We start from the raw sequence: 20,835 nt of genomic DNA, 5'->3' as shown, positions 1-20,835 counted from the left end.
TCTTTGCAGTTAATGCTGAAATATAAGGATAAGAAATGGTACCAATTCTAAACTTCTAAAGAAGCTATGACTGCTTTGAGAAACCATTATTCAGGGAAACCAAATTTATTCCCAGCATCACTATTCAACTGCTAGAAGCCAGTTTCTTCAACAAAATGTTCCATTACAGTCCATCTGAAGTTATCATAAGGGAGACTTATCAGAGACACTGTTCGACCCAAAGGCTGGAACCCTGGTTAAAATCCCAAGATATGGCTGAATTTGCCTTTTCCCACGTGGAATGGAGCTATCATCTTGGCATGTCGTTTGCTAAGGATTTACATTTAGGAACTATGGGGAGTCCTTCTGATATTAAAAAAAAAAAAAATCCTGTACAAACAAAAGCATTAATGCACTTAATGAAAAAAAATTTGCATGATAAATTAACATCTTAAGAGGAAAAGAAAAAAAGCATGTTGTGACAGTAGAAAAAAAGATTTATGGTAAACTATTTTTATAAATTGGGCCACACCTGACAATTTAAAAAATGTGCATTAGAAGAATATCAGTGCATTTCAAAAACATTTGCCATACCCATCTGAAAAAGAAAACAAAACCAGAGTTTTCTTCTCATCTATAACTTTCATTATACTAGGACATTACTGAATTCTTATGGCAAGTCTGATTAACATTCCCGTCTCTCCATAATATTTTACATCATTCACAGTCCTTGGTCATAATCAAGTACTGCCAGTACAGTAAATTATTCCTAACACAATTATTTACATTTCTGTCACCTTCAGAACAAGTTGCTATTTTTAGTCACAAACAATGCTGGGTTGGGTCACCTCAAAGCATTTTTTCAGCCTGGCTTATACTCCGCAGGGGAGCTGACAATAGGTTTGGGGAAACTAGGCTACAGGAACAATGCAGTTAGCTTTGAGAACTGATTTCACACACTCTGGTTTCAGTTTCTAAAGGGATATATTTTTAATGCTCCATTTGTATCCTTGTCTGCCAATTACACAGTATATTACTGTTTAAACCTAGTGGGGTCTTCAATTCAAAGGTGCTCTTGCAGCCTGACACTCAGAGACCAAACTGGTCATTCTTTTCAGTCTGATTCAGTAAAACCTCAGTTAATGTTTTAGGAAAGGGATTCTGATATTTCTGATTAACAAGGGCTTTCATTAGAAAATACTTTTGGTTCAATACTTATTATTGAAAATCTTACAAAATATGGTGTTTTTACTGTCTGGGCTTTAGTCACCATTATGGACAACAGAAATACGTAGAGAGCTTAATGATACAAAATCAGTCATTTTGTCACTCATTAGGCTAAGTAACATCAGCCACAGGATTATGTCAACAGACGCCAAACACCTATTCCGTATTAACAGTTCTTTTAAAAATATAATAAAGAATTTTAACATGATAAAAGGTATCTACAAAAAGACAACAGAGAACTAGTAGAGGCAAACAAAATAAAGACACTAGTATCATTATTTAATATGATTCTGGAAGTCAAGTCATAGGAAATAAATATAAGCAGATTCTGGGACCCATCCTATAATATATATCTTTCCTTCAAAAAGAAACCTTTTTAAGAAAATTAATGGGTTTGGCTTATTGAATTTTTATTATTCAAGGTCTTACCAGATTTGCATTTGTGTTTCTAAGAATTTACCATTTTCCTGAAATCCAGGTTATTTTAATAGCCAAAAATAGTATTTCTGCTTGTTTTTTTTCAGTTTTTTTATTTTTAGTGAAATTGTTTTAGTGAAACTGTTTGAACATAACTTTAAATGTTCTCAGTAATTTTGAGATGAGCAAATTAATCTTTAGGAAGAGATGATGGAAACAGTCGGAAAATATATACCAGGAAAGCATTTCTCAGAGTCCTTGAATTCTCTTGATTTCTCAAAAAAAGCCTCTCCACAAATCTCTCCAGACTCCTGTGAACAGCCTTAGGGTAAAAGAACCTGACTTGGAAATACAAATATGATATATTAAATTATACAGTAAAATATTAAACTTGAGACCAGGATTTAGAAAACACTGGTAGCCAAACTGCAGTGCACTATTTGTACCATCAGTTTCAAGAACCCAGTTTTCTGATTTTCTGAACAGATACTTTTCTATATTAAAAAATTTTTTTTAAAAACTCAAAGAGTATAATAATTTATTTTAGGAACAATGAAATTCAGCCCAAAGTGGCATCAAATTCAGTAAATATCTCTAAAGCCCCAATAAAATTCGCTTTAACATCCCTGGCCTCTATACAGTGGATGTAAACAGCAACCACCCTCCCCCACTCCGCCCACCCCAGTAATGACAATCAAAACTGTCTCCAGCCATTGCCAAAATTGCTCCTGGTTGAAAGCCACTGTTCCATATCATTTGAAGAGAGACTAAGTTTGAATATGTGATATGTCCTGTATAAAATTAAACATCAAAAGTGCACAGTGACAAATTATTGTACCCAAAATTACATGCATGGTTCATGTGCAATAAAATACTATTTTGGAGAAAAGCTTACATGAAATCAGTGAAAAATAACAACTCCTAGAATACTTTAAAGCATACAGGAAAAATACCAAAAAGGATAAGGTAGCATTTCACAGAAGTGCTTAAAACTCTGGCTTTAATGAATAGATTAAAAATGTATAATTAGCACATCAACTGGAAGTAAACAGGTGCTTCTGAAATGCTTGGAAAGAATAGGTTCTTTTAAGTAGTTTAAATATGTCTTTCAATATTGTTTTTATAAACCCTTTCATAAGGTAAGGGTAGCTTCATCCCACAAACTCCTGATTAGTGGAATACAAATTAATGAGGTTTTACTGTATGAAAATTATTTTTATAATTCAAGGAGATAGCAATAACAAGAATCTAATGTGGATGTGATTTTTCTCTTTGAATATTTCCGTTCTGTTGCACTGACTTTAGCAGACACACAAACACTCATACACACCACCACCACCACCACCACCACCACCACCATCTTATCATCATCATCTTTGGAAAATGAGTACTGTTGATCCATGTAATTTTTTACATCTCTCTTCTGTACTATTTAAATGTCTTGCCTCTGCACTCCTAACTTGGACAATGACAGAGAAAATGACTCTGAGCCTTAGTTGTCATCAAAATTACATGTTAATGTGGCATCAGACGATAAAGCTTGCAAACCACAGCCTGTACAAGTTTACCTTATCTCCTTATGACCCCTTAAAGAGATGAACCCTTCTTAGTGTCCCAGGAGAAAATGGGCCTTTGCCTTCTTTCATCAGTGAGAAGCTAGAAGTATTTGTTTCCCTGGTTCTAATAATATGAGCAATAATCCTTACCAAGAAATCTTTTGGAGGGAGGATGATTTATCATTCATTTTAATCCCCTACAAAAGCAGTACTACTGATTCTGCTTCCTACATTTCACCAAGACCCAGACATAGTGCCCCCATCATCATCAAGGTCATTGTCGGACTAACTTTGGAAACATGGTGACAGAACTGACTGAGATGTTTTCTGATAATTCAGTCATAGAGCTAATTTTTCAAATCTTTCATATAGCTCTTAAACGATTCTCAATAAATCAGAATCCAGCTCTCCATTCCTCAAAGTTCTTAAGGGATTGTAAAAGAAGTCCCTTTTAATGTGAACCGTGTGTTCAATTTTAAAAGTATCATCTATCTGTTATCTTCATTAAGGGATCACCATCGATTTGAGAAAGGAAAAGGAAAATAAATATTATGCCCAAGGTTGGTTAAAGAAGATTAAGATTAGTTCTTTGAGATACTTGGTTTTTAAATGTTGGCAGAAGGGGAAAATGAAGCAGACATAGAATAAAAGTCCTCTCCTTGGTTTAGGATCTTCGGGACAACCCAGGGGTATATCTGTGGGATTACAGCCTAGCCCTGTGGGAAGACATTGTAACTTGACCACTTTTGTTCAAAAAGGGCAATGCCAAAAGGAGTCAGACGTTCCTGACAGGCCTTGCTCTCTGCATCAGGAGAAACATAGTAGCCTGCACAGCTTCTTCACCTCTGTCCTCTGAGGCCAGAATCCCACTTCTGACCAGTTACTGTTTCACATACACACTGCTCCAGGTGCTAGAAGTACTTGCCAGTAAGTCGTGTATTTGGATTGCACCATTCCAGGGAGCATAGTTGTAGAAATTTGTTGTATATATTTGCAGACAACTAGCCCTGAAAGGACAAAATGCAGAGTAAGTAGGGTGTGACTTAGGAAAGAAGTACCAATTTGGTACAAGAGGGCTGGGGTAGAGCAGGACACAGGAGCCAGAGTGCAATGGAAGAAACTTCGATGAGGAACGGAGATACAGCTGACCTGTATACATTTATGTAGGGAAGTGATTCTCAGCTCTGGCTGTACATAAGAAATCACCTAAGGAGCTTCTAAAATTCCCAATTACATCAAAATCTTTCAGAGTTGGAACCAAACATCATTTTTGAAAGCCCCCAAGATGGTTCCAATGTCCAGCCAAGGTTGGTATCTCTACTAAGGAAGACACATTTGTCTACCCTGGCCAGCATGTAAGCCCCACCCCTGCGGGGTCAAGGAAGGCAAGATATTGGAGATGCAGTATTGGCTGAATTGATACTTATTCTGTGTTACAACCCAAGACAAATGTTCTGTACAAATTTCTGACCAGGCAGTGTCCCATTAACTGTTAATAACACTGTCTTTGCGATTTTCTCCTATGTGACTTGGCCATTAATTATTCCAATTCAAACATCTAGGTTTTGATTGCCTCATACATGTGACATCGTATGACACCAGAGATATCAAAAGAAATTCAACAGCATGTAAGGCTAAGTGGAAAACTAATTCTCAATAGTTAGATAATAAAAATTCTCAATCACTTACTAAGTCAGGTCCAAATTTATTGTTCATTCTTCTTTTGGAGGAGACATGGGTACCAGGTACCTGTTCTGCTATAGATATATTTTACTGGACTTGATCATAGCAAGAAGGGAGAACAACTCTTCCTTTGTGATTGTCATCTTAGCTCCCAGGGCCACTTGGATTTATTTTCTTAGTCACTGGGTATGTGTTTAAAGGGAGAATAATTTCTATAACTCACTATGGCCTCCAGGGCCCTGAAAGAGCGCTTTCACTTTCAGAAAGGAAGAGTCAGCCTATCCAAGGCAATACTGGTCAACGAGAAAACTCAGAAGAGTTCTCCTCTCACGCTGCTCCCCTCTGGTATTGGCCCACCCTTCGCAACTGCAAAGCCAGAAGATAACTAGGTGGTGGTTATAGACAAGTGTACACAGGATTAAAATCTCTAATAACCTATAATTTTTAGTACTTAATTATGTGATGTTTTATTCTAGGAAATAAGAAACAGATGACATCATTGATGTATCTTTCATCTTCAGAATTTTTGCATCTTTTCAGAAAATGACAAATTACTATTTTTCTGTTGCACTCAGCAATTGTGACTATACTTAAAATTCTTGTAGTCTGTAGAGATATCAATAAAATTGTATATGTTTGTACATAGATGCTCTCTTATGTTATGATGTCATGCACCACTAATGCCTTTTGCCAGGATTAAATATGGACAGAGGTAAGACTCTCATTTGCAACATGGTGAACCATGGTTTTGCAAACTATAATTTGTTTTTAAAAGGCAGGGAGATGGGTGGGGGAACAATGTACAGCATATTTATTTGAACTAAAACAGAGAAAGAAAAAAAAACACTGAACACAAGTTCCCATAACTCAGTTTTTACTAGAGTTTATCAATCTAAAATGGTAGAAATAGCCAAATTTTCCATCAAATTGTGGAAATATGTAACTTTTTGTCAGAAGACTTTACAAATTTTTTAAGGATGTTAACTGCTATCACCTTTGGTGAAGTACAGATAAAGCTAAGTTTGGTGAGAGTGCAGCATAAGAAACTTAGGCTAAACAAGATATACTTAGAAACTCAACACTCATACTTTACTTCCTGCAGGCAAAAGAAAAAAAAGAAGAAGAAGAAGAAGAAAGCTATTATAGTATTATGGGTGGGCTTATACCACCACCTATTGGTTATTATGGACATACATAAACTCAGCACCTCCAAATGTCCCCCAGAAAGTGTGTGCTCTCCTGCTCCCCTGGCTTTCATCTGCATGGCTAATTCTTTATAGCTATCTATACTGTGGCCTTAGCCAACTAACCTTATTCTTCCAAAGGCTGTCTAATTATCTCAGAAAAAATTTTCCACCACCGTTTCTCTCCTAGTTTTGGTTCCATATAAAAACGGAAAAGAACCAACCAACCCTAGGCTAAAGAATTTTTTTTATTTAAAGTACAAATAAAAAGATAGACCCTTTAAAAATTCAAATACCCAGTCTTCCCTTCAAAATTTTCTCAAAAGGATCCATTTTACCTCCTCACCCTCTTTGAATTACAGTCAAATCTGTATTCAATGTTTAAAATACTGATTTGACTTTCTTCCTTCCCTCCTTCTTCCCTTCCTTTCGCTCTCTTTTTTTTTTTTTTCCCCATTCATTCAGTCCAAAAGTCAACCAACCTGAGCATACTGTTGACTGCAGCCCCATCTGCACTTGGAGCAGGGTGAGCAGGACAGCCACAGGAGAGTGGAGTTGGAGTGAAGAGCAGGGTCAGCCCTCAGGTGGTTAGTAATGGTGCCTGTGTGAGGAAGGCATTGGAACAAGGCAGAAGGCAGCCCAGCAGGTCAGGAGATTAAGGATTGAGCAATTAAGTAAATAAATCGAGGATACAGGAGTCAGGGTTCTCACTAATGGAGAAGTACAAATAGAAGGGAAAGAGAGAATAAACCATGCAGTACTGAATTAGAATTTGAACTATCAGTGTCTTGTAAAAATATTAAAATGCATATGTATGATGTAAAAAGGTGTGTATCCTAATTCTGAACACTGAAAGGACTGGGAAAAAACCCCCAAGAGCAATGAGCATACCTTGATTTTGATTTCTAAACACTATACTCTGCTAAAAGGAACATGGCTCCTTGAAGAAACAGCTGATTTCAAGGCTGGAATATGTTTTTATGCCAGAAGATATTCAAATCATGGGGATGTGTCAATAGGACACAGAAGCCAGCTTGAAAGGACACATACAGGCCAAATCAGGGACAATATAAGTATCAAAAGTATTAATAGTTATTAAATAAAATAGGAACCCACGAATCTACATTGATGTTAATTAATTAATTAGGAAAAGAGAAAGCTCTTCTTTACTATAGAATGTCAACCAATAAACGTGGATGGAATTTTAAATTTACTCTCTGGCAATCATCGTAGTGATAATAACATGGCCAACAAATACCACTGGATGCTAAAACTAGTGGGTTAAAGCAGGATGGAGGAATAGGATATTTATATAGTCTCAAAGTATCTCCACAAAAAATACTTATTTATCATAAAATATATAATTTTACACTAGGGAAATCTGGCAGGCACTATTTTAATCAAGTGATCAATGTTACCACAACCAGTAAGGAAACATCATGTGCCATCTGACAACACATAATGACAAGAACACAGCATTACCTCTGTCATAATCTGCCAAAAATGCACAACCTAGGTCTAATCATGAGGAAATACTGAATAAAACCAAACTGAGAGACATTCTATAAAATGACTCCCCTGTATCCAACTTTTCATAAAAGTAGAGGAAAGATGCATGTTCCAGATTTAAGGAGGCTAAAGAGAGAGATGTGATAAGCGGGGTACAACATGTGATCTAGGATTGGACCCTTTTGCTATAAAAGACATAATTGGAGCAAATTACAAAACTTAAGTGTTGTTTCGCACCTGAGAGGGAGTCTTGTACTATTCCTGAAACTTTTATTTAGGTTTGAAATTATTTGAAAATAAAATTTAAAAAATAAAAATATTTTCATTTTTGTTGACTCACCGCATTTCAGTAACATTGTCTTCCACCTTTCATAGCAAATGGACAGCTGCTTTGTGGGTTAAAGAGTAGTTCTCTGAGCTGGTTTGCGAATCCAAACATTATTTAAGTTTTTTTCTTTTAAAAAATGTTTTAATTACACAAATAATACACGAATGCATACTTGTGTGACACCAAATAAATTCAGACAAAAGTAAGTTTCCCCTGGTCGCCCCCTACCCTTGTCTGTACTAGTTATTAGTTGTTTCCTTCTACACATTTTCCTATGCTGCAACTTGCTTATTCATGTACTTACTATGTCTTAGATACCTTTCCATGTCAATACTTAACTTACTTATATTATTGCATGGTGTCAATAAAGTATAATTTGTTACAACTACTCTAGTAGTAAACATTTAGATATTTTCCAATCCCTCCATATTACAAACAAGACTGCAGTGAACATTGTTGCACATGCATTCAGCACATATGCAAGTGTTTCTCCAGGGAAGATGCTGTGGAATTGAGTCAAAGGGTATGCTCCTTTAAACCTCTCAAATAGATGTTGCCAATTTAACTATTCTTCACGAGTATATAAGAACTATTATTGCCTTACATTTTCCTCCATTCTCAATACTCATCTTTTAATTTTTTTCATAATTTGAGAGGTGAAAATGACATCTTACGGTTTTTACTGGAATTTCTAATTGGTGAAATTAAACATCTTTTTATTTTTACTCTTCTTTGACTTATCTGTTTGTGATTTTTTACTATTTTCTCTGAATAGTTCTATTGTGGCAACCCTACAGAACTAGACTGGACACCCTACCCAAAATTTGGTTTAGATGTTGAGACTGATATCACACACACACCCTAAGAGGACATAGAAAAGATTAACTATTCACATAAAGAGGCTTTCTGGGGAGAGGAGGATGGCACCCAAAGTGGCCCAAAAATGGCTTGAGAGACGAAGATAAAGAGATTGGCTCAGGGGTTTTGTTGTGGGGGGGTGGGGGCAAGGTTTGCAGGAAGAGGCTTGCACTGGAAAGAGAGGAGCACCCAGGCTCTCTTCTCAGCTCACTCAGATGTGGGGCAGAAGGGGAAAAGAGAAGGTGAGGCTTGAAACTTGTCAGCAAACATCAAGAGATGGAGTCAGATATTATAGGTCATTTGTTGTTCATTTTTATTATAACTCTGGAAATTAGTATAGTTACTTATTTTTTACAAATGATTTTCCTTTATTTTTGAGTTTTCCTAAGAAATTCTGGGTTTGGAGAAGTCTTCTGTGACCTCATGGTAAGGGAAGAGGGTGTTGGTCCTTGTGCGTCACTGTGTCCTCTGTGACCCCTTCTATAAGGGTAGTAGGTCTATTCTAGACCCTTGAGCACCTTTCACTGATTTGTGCTAAATTACAATTAGTGAACGTGTGCCTTGCTCTCTTGTTTCAGGCAGGGTCCTGTGGTCTCACTTGCTAACTCAGTCTCATCTAGGTTATGGATTCCTTTGGGGTTATCTATTCCCTTCCCCTAGGTTAGACTGTTCAGTATCTTGTTGTCATCACTTTTTCATATTGAAGATTTTTTTTCTTTTAATGCAGTCAAATTTTATCATCTTTTAGCTTTATGACTTTTGAACTTTGTTTAAAGGTCTTTACATCTATAAAATAATAAATAATCTCTTACATCTTCTTTAGTTTGGTTTTTTTTATATATTTAGGCTTTTAATCTATCTGGCATCTTGGTATTTTGATAAACGGGAAACATGTCACTACACCCTTATTTTTGAATGACTCATTCTTTCACCTCTAATTTGAAATGACATTTAAATCATTTCCCATATATATGCAAGTCTGTTTTCTAAATTCCTTAGACTTCCCAAGTAATCTATTTGTCTATTTCTGTGTTCTTATCAAACTGATAAATTATTATAATCTTTACAGTATGGCCTAATATTGATCTTTTTCAAGTTTAATAGGTAATTGAGGTTTTTTCACCTAGATGAGTTTCAGGATACTATCTATTTCAAAAAAAAAAATTCCTATGGAGACTTTCATTGAAATTAAAGTAAATTTGTAGGTTAATAAATAAATTTTGCTCACATCACTTCCTCTAGGACATCTTCATCTTTTCTGTCACAACCATTTTCCTCATTTATATTGATAATGTTGCCTTCACCACGTTCTTCAAGTTGCATATCTAGAATATCTCAAATGGCATCAGTGTCAATACTTCCACAGTCAACTATTTCTTCTGTAACTCTGTGTCCAGTTTGAATTTCACTTATAGTGTTGCCATTTTTCATTTCTCTGGTGTGCCTGTGTCTTAATTAGCCACTTTCCTCTTCTGATTACCCATTTTTATAAAATATCACATGGCTTTAACACTGGAAGGCCAGGAATCAACACTGCTACACACTTTACTGTGTATAAAGTGAATGACAGATGTACAGTGACCAGTCATGGACAGACTTTGAAAGAAGTAATATAATTGGTAACTCATCATAATGGGTGTATTAGTTTCCTATTACTGCTATAACAAATTACTACAAACTTACTGGTTTAAAACAACACAAATTGAGGGGGAAGGGTATAGCTCAGTGGTAGAGCTCACACTTAGCATGCACGAGATCCTGGGTTCAATCCCCTGTACCTCCATTTAAAAAATAAACCTAAATACCTCCCCCCATAATAAAAAAAAAATCTTTTAATTGAAGAGTGACATCACCAAGATGGTGACATAGGTCATTCCCAACTTCACTTCCCCTCACAAGAACTAACAACTATTCATGGACAAGACACCACAGAGAAAATCCTAGAACATGGGGGTGAGAATGAAGCATCCCCTGCAGCACAGATAATGAGGCAGACAACATTAGAAGGACAAGAGGAGCTGCTACATGCTGACCACACTGCCTCTCTCCCAGGCCAGCACAGTATGAGTCTCACCTGAGCTTTCATTTCCTCCAGTGGGAAAAGAGATCCAGTGGACATCCAACTCTCCTAGCATTGTGGGTCCCTTCTTCAGAGTCCCACTTGGAGATGCAGGGGAATCTGCAAGGCTTGACCACTGGGAATCAGACTGTGACGAAGAAGGGAAGAGGGGCTTGCAACAACTACCACTCAGATCTTGACAGACCCAGAGCCAACACACTGGTGCAGTCTGTCCAGGGAGCTGGGCAAGATGCAAGTCTGTCTGACTTGGGACCTCGAAGACTCTTTCCAGCCCTAAAGCCTGGTCTGCTTCCCCACCTTCCCGTCCCTGCCTCCCCAGGCAGGGGAGCAGAATCATAGCTCCACTCACTGCTCACTGCAGCTCCCTGTCCTGCCTGACCAGAAAGCTTCTGGGTGTAATAATTACTTTAATGTAAATGTATTAAATTCTCCAATAAAAAGATACAGAATGGCTGAATGGATTAAAAAAAAAAAAAGATCCAATGATATGACACTACATGACACTCAATTTAGCCTTAAGGGACCGACTGGGAGTTCGAAATCTGTAGATACTGACAGGCATATGTAGAATAGATAAACAAGATTATACTGTATAGCACAGGGAAATATATACAAGATCTTGTGGTAGCTCACAGCAAAAAAGAATGAGACAATGAGTATAAGTATGTTCATGTAAAATTGAAAAATTGTGCTCTACACTGGTAATTGACACAACATTGCAAACTGACTATAACTCAATAAAAAAAATTAGTCCAAAAAACAAGACACACACAGACTAAGACTATAGGGATGGAAAAAGATATGTCAAGCAAATGATAACCTCTCTTCCCAAAAAGCAGGATTAGGTATACTTATATCAGACAAAATAGACATTAGAGTAAAAATGATTAAAAAAAAAAAAAGACAAAAAAAGATTATAATGTTAAAGAGGTCAATTCATCAAGAGGCTATAACAACTGTAAATATTTATGCATCCAACATCAGAGCACCTATATAAATAAAGCAGAAACTAACAGAAATGAAAGGAGAAATAAACTGAAATTGAAATATAGTTGGGGACATTAATACCCTACTCTCAACAAAGAATTTATCATCCAGAAAGAGAATCATTAAGGAAACAGCAGATATGAACAACACTATAGATCATATGGCTCTAATGGAACATTTTAATATACAGAACTTTTTATCCAACAGCAGACTACAAATTAATCTCAAGCACAAATGGAACATATTCTAGATAGACCATAGGTTAGCCACAAAACAAGTCTTAGCAAATTAAAGAGGACTGAAATCATACCAAGTATCTTCAATGACCACGATGGTATGAAACTAGAAATCATTAACAGGAGGAAAACTGGAAAACTCACAAATACTTGGAAATTAAACGACACTCTCCAGAACAACCAATGGATCAAAGAAGAAACTAAAGGGGAAATAAAAGAGTATCTTGAGACAAATGAAAATGGAAACACAATATGACAAAATTTATGGGATGCAGTAAAAGTTCATAGCAAGAAATGCCTACATTAAGAAACAAGAAAGATTCACAGATACTGTGTACTTTACAAACCAAAGGTTTGTGGAAACCTTGTATTGAGCAAGTCTGTTGACACCATTTATCCAACAACATTTGCTCAATTTGTGTCTCTTTGTCACATTTTGATAGTTCTCCCAGTATTTCCAACTTTTTCATTATGACTGTACTTGTTATGATAATCTATAATCATTGACCTTTGGTGTTATAATTGCAAAAAATACAACTCGCTGAAGGCTCAGATGATGGTTAGCATTTTTTAGCAATAAAGTATATTTTAATTAAAAAAAAAAGATCGGAAAAATCAACCTAACCCTATGGCTCAAGAAACTAGAAAAAGAAGGGCAAACTAAGCCCAAATTTAGCAGAAGGAAGTAAATAATAAAGATTAGAGCAGAAATAAATTAAACAGAAATCAGGAAAACAAGAGAAAAGGTTAATGAAACTAAGAACTGCTTCTTTAAAAAGATAAATAAAACTGACAAATCTTTAGCTACACTAACCAAGGAAAAAAGAGAGAGGACTCAAATCAACAAAATTATAAGTCAAAGAAAAGACATTACAACTGATATCACAGAAATACAAAAGATCATAAGAGGCTACTATGAACAACTACATTTCAACAAACTAGACAACCTAGAAGAAATAGAATTATTAGAAACATACAACCTACCAAGACTAAATCATGAAAAAATAGAAAATGTGAACAGAGCAATTACTAATAAGGATATTGATTCAGTAATACAAAAAGAAAAAAAGCAAAAACAAACAAAAAAAACCCAGTAAAATAAAAGCCTAGGACCAGATGGCTTCATTGGTGAATTCTACCAAACATTTAGAGAAAAATTAACACCAATCCTTCTCAGTCTTCCAAAAAATCGAAGAGGAGGGAATACTCCCAAGTTCATTTCATGAGGTCAGCATTACCCTGACAACAAAGCCAGAAAAGGACACAAGAGAAGAAAATTACAGGCCAATATCATTAATGAACATAGATGCAAAAACTTCAACAAAATACTAGTAGACTGAATTTAACACCACATTAAAAGGATTACACCCCATAATCAACTGGGATTTATGCCTGGGATGCAAGGATATTTCAATACAAACAAGTCAAAAAAGGTGACAGACCACATTAACAGAATGAAGGATAAAAATCATATGATCATCTCAATAGATGAAGAAAAAGCATTTGACAAAATTCAACATCAGGTCATGATAAAAACTCTTATTAGGTACAGAAGGCCTGTACCTCAACATAATAAAGGCCATCTATGACAAGCCCATAGCTAATATACTCAATAGTGAAAGACTTAAAGTTTCCCCCTAAGATCTGGAACAAGACAAGGATGCCCACTCTCACCACTCCTATTAAAAATAGAACTGGAACTCTTAGTACTGGAAATGAGGCAAGAAAAAGAAATAAAAGGCATCCAAATTAGAAAGAAGTAAAATCGTCTCTATTTGCAGATGACGTGATTTTATATACAGAAAATAGGGGTGTAATGCACAGCATGATGACTACAGTTAACACTACTGGATTGTACATCTGAAAGATGCTAAAAGGGTAAATTCAAAAAGTTCTCATCACAGGGGGAGGAAAAAAACAATTTCTCTCTTTTTTTTTTGTATCTAAACGAGATGATGGATGCCGATTAAAATTATTGTGGTAATAATTTCATAATATATGTAAGTCAAGTCATCATGCTGTACACCTTAAATGTATACAGTGTGGTATGCCAATTATATCTCAAAACTGAAAAACAAACAAAAACACAAATTATTAGCTTACAGTTCTGGAGGTCAGGAGTCCAATATGATCTTATTGGACTAAAATCAAGGTGTTGGCAGGGCCACATCCCTTCTGGAGGCTGTACATTCCATTGCTCTTTCTATCTTTTAGAGGCTGTCTGCATTCCTTGGCTCATGGCACTTTCTTCCATCTTTAAAATCAGCAGTGCAGATTCTTCAAATCTCAATCTGACTGTTTCCGTTGTCACATTTCCTCCTCTGACTTGGACCATCTGCCTTCCTTTCCTACCTTGTGTTCGTATTGGAATCACCCAGATAATCTCCCCATCTCAAGATCTCTAACTTAATCACATCAACAATGTTCCTTGTGCCACGTGATACATGTTCACAGGTTTGGGGGAGTAGGATGTGAACATGCTGGGGGAGGCTGCATTATTCTGCCTACCACAATGCACATCTATTACTTACATAGTGACTTGTGGACTGAAGAGCTACCAGTGAAGTTTGAACTTTTATGTGATTACTCAGTTAATATACCATGGTAAGTGAAATTTGAACTGTGTTGTAGCACTAATGTTATTTAAGTAAACTACTGTAACTGGAATTTGTGCATAACTGAATCATGCAAAGCAAGGATTGTTTTAAGTCCAGTTGATAGGTCAAAAAGATGAGAAAAGACATGTAACTACATATGTAGAGCCACAGCTGCAGAAAATGAGGTGGGAGTGACCTATATACGTCTGCACTCGTATTTGGAGAACACTCATGTAAATAGACTGAGGTTTCTCTTGTGCTGGATTCTCAAGACCATCACGATACTAACAGCACTACAGCTTTTCTAAGAAACACGGTACACGTAATATGGAAAAAATCTGAGAAATAAGGATATAACTTCCCTCTTACCTCTGCTGTCTTCTGCCCACTTCCCTCCCACCCCCGGCCCAAAAAAGTCTTGTGCACTATCCAACTTCTAATAGTGCACTACACTTTGTTTATAAAGCAACTTTTTAAAAAAATTCCGATTAATAACATAAAAGAGCTCTTCTGATAACTAAGAATATAATAAACACTTCCTATGAGCAGAGACATTGTTGAGCAAAGTACAGAATAAATAGGTGACACAGGCTTCTAATACTCTTAGTCCAAGCACAAGTTTTTAAAAACTGAACTGCTGCTATAAAGTTTCTCATAAATTAATTTTATTGAAACATCAAAAAGGTCAGTTATCACCTCTGACTGGGGTTATAAAGTACCATCTTTCAACATGAGTAGTCTCACAATGCCACAGAGAAAGAGGCATGAGGGACCAATAGGGGGGTGTTTTCCTTCTCAGGCAGTATTATATTAAACTGCAATAAATATCCGATCTTACAGATCAGGATACCTCTTAAAGAGGCACAGCTTGTTTTATAATACCTAAGTATTGAAATACATTCATTGCATGAACTGGGGGAGGGAAAGGAAGAAGAAACAGCATTTCATGACAATCTATTCCTAGACTACATCCATACTAAGCCTTACCACTTTACAGAATTCTTAATTCATTAGCCAATGCTATTTAAAATTACTACTTCAGAAGTCTTAAATTGATATTGGATACAAATACACACAACGCCTAAGCCTAGTGGCTTATGTGAAACCAAATCCTTATCTGCCTCCAGCTCCTATTAGGGTCCTTATCACAAGTTTCTGAATCCTGGTTGGGCTGAAAATGCCTCCAAGGCAGCAGTTTTTTCTTCATGCTCAACCTAGACAGATGAGGACCCAAAGTGCTAAGTACATATTTGAAGCATGTGTTCTGCACCTGTTTAGAGCCACAGTAAGCTTTAAAAGGCAATTTCATAAATACTTTCTTGTATTAAATTAAAGAATATTAAAGATTGAATTAAACTTGGTATTTGGCCTCAAAAAAATTTTTTTTACACTACAGAGAATAAACTCTCATATACATATTGACACTCTCACTATAAAATTACTATCCTAAGTTCATCAAGACTTGAGGGTTTCTATTTCATGAAGTAGGGGAAAGGTAATCTCTGTTCTTTCTGTGTGACTGTACCTACACCAGGCTACCCCACAATCACACATCAAAGTCCTTCAGCTCTCCCCAGCTGGCGCCTATTTTCACTTTCACTTTCAGTTTCACAGAGAGTTTTACAGCACTTTCCATTTCATTCTTCACAATCTGAGCTACCTAAAAAAAAAAAAAGTTAACAAACTCTGTCCAAAGAATGTTTCCCAGCCCATCCACTGAGAAGATAAGCCAGACTGGAGCTCTTCACCTCATGGTGCTTAAAACTCAAAATCTGAAAAGACTCAGGCATCCCACATTGGTCTTCCCCGATGAGCAGGAGCTCTGCCAGGTTCACTAGAATGCTCAGAGCTTTGGAATCCTCAGGACAAGGACTCCAAATTCTCATCTAACTTCTCCCAGACAAAAATATCCCTGCAGGAATTTCTTTTTAAATGAGTTTAAAGCTCAGCACTCTTAGCTCTTTCTCTACCCTTAAGGATTCAACTTTTCTGTACCTATCCCAGGGCTAGGGAAGGGTTCCCGAAATCTCATGCACCTTAGCTTGACCTACCATGTTTTAGCTTTCTGTAGAATGGACACAAACACTGCAAAAATACCTGAACAACATCCTCTTCTGCCACTTCATATAAGAGTTCATCATGGAGTTGAAGGATGAAGAAGCCTCCTCTGATTGGGCAGAACATCCCTTGCAGTTTTCTCTTTGGTAACAATCCTACCCGACAAAAAAAAGTAGCAAAACTGATCAGCAATGTCACTGTGCTATAGAAAAAAATATTTTTAAGAGAGATTTTGAGCAGTTCTGGGAAATTTTAATTAAGAGATTAAAACACATAAAATATACAACTACCAGGAAAATAACTACTTGCTGGTTGCTACCTATCCCACCCATCAGGTAAACTCAAATCTTCATCAACTTTCTCCCACAAATGAGAAATCTAACAAAGTCAGTAAATGGAGTTTAAAGAACTCTGCTCCAAACTCTAGTCTAGCTTATTTCTCATAAACAACCATCTTCTCTTTCCATGGAGTTCCCACTACCAACTTCTCTGAGAACAGCACTAGAGTAGTGTGGGGCTTGATTCTTGCTCCAGAAAAGGGAACTGGCATTGTCTTTAGGCAGTGTTTTATAAGACTGACACTCCCTGATGTCTTTTTCTGGCCGTAAGTGTCACCATGGTAGAAGTGGTGATTCCTTAACTGGACCACACACTCTAGACAAGTAATTCTAAATCTAGGGTCCAAATGTGGACTTCGGAGAGTGTTAGATACTTAGACCCTTAAAGATACATGTAAGGGTCTATGTCTGTACTTTCTTCTGAGGAGATGATCTCTGTCTTTCTCAAAAGATTCTCAAAAGAACCCATGAGCCCAAAAATGTTTAAAAATCACTATACTACACTTAGTTACTATTTCCTAACTTCCTAGTGGTACAGATTACACCACCCTGATCACTAAAATAAGGTTCAACATTAACACCTTTACAGTAACTGCCTTTGTTTGCCCGTGTTTCAGAGCAGTCCTTCCTTTCTGCCATCCAAATTTCCTACTTATTCTTCAGGACAGCACAAAGACCACCTCCCTCGATAGCTGAAATTCCCAAGAGAGTTCTTTAGTTGTCATTACCTGGTTTTCTGAGATGGCTCCTGCAGGGTAAGAGAACAAAGGCAGATGAGGCACGGCGAGTTGCTTCCATACCAGGGATGCAAAGGCACCTGTTCACCAGTTTGGCTAAAATCTGATCTGCCCCTTTGGGCCCCACTTATCTTACATCATTGGCTGTCCAGATGCTCTAATTTTTCTGCTTTCTGATCACCGCACCTCTGTCCTCTTGATTTCCCTTGGTTACTTGTCTTCTGACCCAGAATGCCATGATCCTCCTACTCCCTGTGTGGTCTGCTTCCTCAGGCACCACTCCCTTTGATCCCACTGACCTACTACTACCTTTAACTCAGCACGACACACGAAGTCATCCTCTGTGACGTATCTACATTGTCTTTCACTCACTCTAAAGATTGATGCTATCATTTTGACACTGCACTGCATCATTTTGCTGTGAAGAGTCATGTAAACATTTCAGTCAGGTATCATATCTTCCTTTCTTTAGTAGATTTAAATTTTAAACATAGGTTGATAACTTTTATTTCCAAATCCTCCAAAGTACACAGTACATTATTCCCCAAATAAGTTTGACTGTACATTCTCTTTCTACAAATATAAAAGTGTGTGTATGTGTACATGTGCTCGTGAAAGGTCATGAACAGGAAAATCAACATGTTCTTAATGTGTGGTCTGAGGAACAACATGGATCCCTGAGATCCTTTCAAAGCATCAGCAAAGTCAAAATTTTTTATTTTCCTAATAACACTTAGAGGTTATTTTCCTTTTTTAGTCTCATTCTCTCATAAGTGTACAACAAGGTAACAAATTATCCTGGTTTTAGCACTACAAGTCCCATATCCCGGGAAAGCCATCAGTCTCCCACAAATTGGGACATTTATCACCCTAGACTGTACAGAGGATTTTCCAGAGGTTACAAAATAGATGATATTGCAACAAATTGAATGCAGAAATAGATAAGAGAATATAAACATTCTCTCTTAAGCCAGACATTAGAGTTTTTAGAAATGTAAAATAGTCACTCACCACGAATTATCTTTTATTCTGAAAAAATGTAGTTATTTTCATAAAAATGTTACTTATGTTAACACATGGTAGGTTTATTATCATTATTATCTGTAAATGTTAATAATTTAAAATCCCTTGTTTTAACTTCTAATATGGTAAATATTAATAGATATAATCCATATAACAAAAGCTCTTTGGGGTCCTTAATAATTCTAAAAGTATAAAGACACCATGAGACCAAAATGTTTGAGAATTGCTGAGAAATAATATGTAAAATACTTCTCCTTTTCTTTTCTGACATAATTAATCTCACCATGTTATATCAGGGGCCTCATTTATGAACAAACCTGTTCTGTCATTTTGGAGCATACCCTCCCGATGACCATGGGATTTGAAGGTTGAGTGGAAGGTCTCTAATTGCTTCTGAATATTAACTGTGGCTATTTTGACAACATCAGCCGCCGAACCTTGGACTGTTGTGTTGATAGCCTGACGCTCAGCCTACGAGAAACAATAATAACAGGTGCTCCATCAGATATGCCAACGTGGTTTCATACCTGCCTTTAAAGTGTCCACAGATTAGTGCTGACACCTGCAACCAGACTGGAAATCTGGACGAGATGTGACCCAGGATAACAACTATTGACCTGCATCCTAAGAATAACAACTGGAATGATCCAGAGCTCTAGATTCTGGGTTGTCATTCACTAGAGGATAGATTAAACAAAAGAACGTCAGGTTGCTTCAATTTAGAAATCTTCAACACTCAGGAACCAAAAACTGCATTATACTTAAAATGTATTTAGAGGCCCAAAATTATATTATCGATGTTCTAAATTTCACTTTAAAGGGTGTATTCCTCAGAATACAATTGCTCTTAATCCTAAATAGTTATAATTAGAATATCATTCTTTGTCATGTGGGTTGGAAAGTTTCAAGTACATCCCTCATATCAGTGGACTCTTGGTCCTATGTAGAGTTTGGCCCACTAGATCTGGAGCCCTCTGGTATTAATCAGAGCTTTCTATGGGCTGTTGGGGCTAATTGTTAGCTGCCAGTAAATGAGCAAATCCTAGAGTCCTGGGTATTAAAGTAGAACTTCCCTGAACTATTGCTGCCATGGTCACTTGCTAAAAGTGATCATCCTGGGGCAGGGGAACAGGGGTCCAGGTTAGTACCTAGGGTGCAACCTATCCATGAATATCACTCCTATTGTTCCCAAAGGGCTCAGAAAGTGGGAAGGATCTACTCACTGGAGGATCTACGTAACTTGAGAGAGCTCCCTATCACCAACTTCCCTTATATTAAATACTAGTTAAATAGACTTTTTTTTTTAAACTAACTGTTGTTTTGTCAAATGCTGATGAATTCATTCTAAACTCACTCAGCTGTCACTGTTTAAAGGCTGACTGAATGTCAAAGTTCTACTGACTCCTCCCCTTCTTGAAACTGTATGCCTTGTGCAGTGGATTATGTTGTTATTGCTATTGCTTGCTGCCTTTCTCTGTGAAGTTCCATAGCCTCCACCCAAAGCCATGTGACTCAAAGTGTTTTTCACTCTTTAAGAATGGGCCAATGAAATGTAAAACTGACATACAGCACATGTAAGAAGTTTTAAAAACTATCTAACACTGTCACACAAAAAAAGAGTTTATCCCAGATAGGGACTGGAGCAGAGCCATAGTCGACCTAGAGCCAAACTATAACATGAATTAAAAATAAAGCTTCTTTTTATAAGTCACTGAAATTTTGGGTTGTTTTCACTGTGACATAAGCAAATATGATTAACATAAATATATTTTATTCTCGTGATACTGTACTTCCCTGATTCTCCTCCAAAATAAGAAAACTTGACAGTCTTGGCTTTGTGTCCCATAATCTCAGTTGCTTCTCATCACCAGAGCATTTTCATGAACATAAAAATATAGGTTTCTAGTAATGGGAGATTAGGCCATTAGGACCAATCCTCCCACTGATAACAACCAGAAAAGCTGGTCAGAAAATGCCTTTTTGAATAAATCAGACAGGTACAAAGTAAGTGAAAAATTACAGAACCTAAAGAACTAGA

The 20,835-nt window shown here is 36.7% G+C and overlaps 2 protein-coding genes across 3 annotated transcripts in view; one reads left to right on the top strand and one right to left on the bottom strand.

The window, feature by feature from the left end:
• STXBP5L (syntaxin binding protein 5L) overlaps positions 1–5,507 on the top strand; it is a 290,279-nt gene extending 284,772 nt beyond the window's left edge. For both annotated transcript variants that reach the window (XM_064494778.1, XM_031455025.2), the window contains one exon: positions 10–5,507. In XM_064494778.1, the coding sequence (XP_064350848.1) occupies positions 10–51 (42 nt within the window). In that variant the 3' untranslated portion in view covers positions 52–5,507. The remainder of the gene's footprint in view (positions 1–9) is intronic.
• Positions 5,508–15,284: 9,777 nt separating this feature from the next.
• The window catches only part of POLQ (DNA polymerase theta), a 92,436-nt gene continuing 86,885 nt past the window's right edge, over positions 15,285–20,835 (bottom strand). Inside the window, exons 28-30 of the mRNA XM_031454979.2 lie at positions 19,115–19,268; positions 16,739–16,854; positions 15,285–16,301 (exon numbers count right to left, since the gene is read on the bottom strand). Coding sequence (XP_031310839.2) covers positions 16,188–16,301; positions 16,739–16,854; positions 19,115–19,268 — 384 coding nt within the window. The 3' untranslated portion in view covers positions 15,285–16,187. The remainder of the gene's footprint in view (positions 16,302–16,738; positions 16,855–19,114; positions 19,269–20,835) is intronic.

The sequence above is a fragment of the Camelus dromedarius genome, chromosome 2 (genome assembly GCF_036321535.1).
Source record: "Camelus dromedarius isolate mCamDro1 chromosome 2, mCamDro1.pat, whole genome shotgun sequence".
Lineage (NCBI taxonomy): Eukaryota > Metazoa > Chordata > Mammalia > Artiodactyla > Camelidae > Camelus > Camelus dromedarius.
Note: the sequence above shows the minus strand (reverse complement) of the source record. Positions and strands in the feature narration are given on the sequence as shown.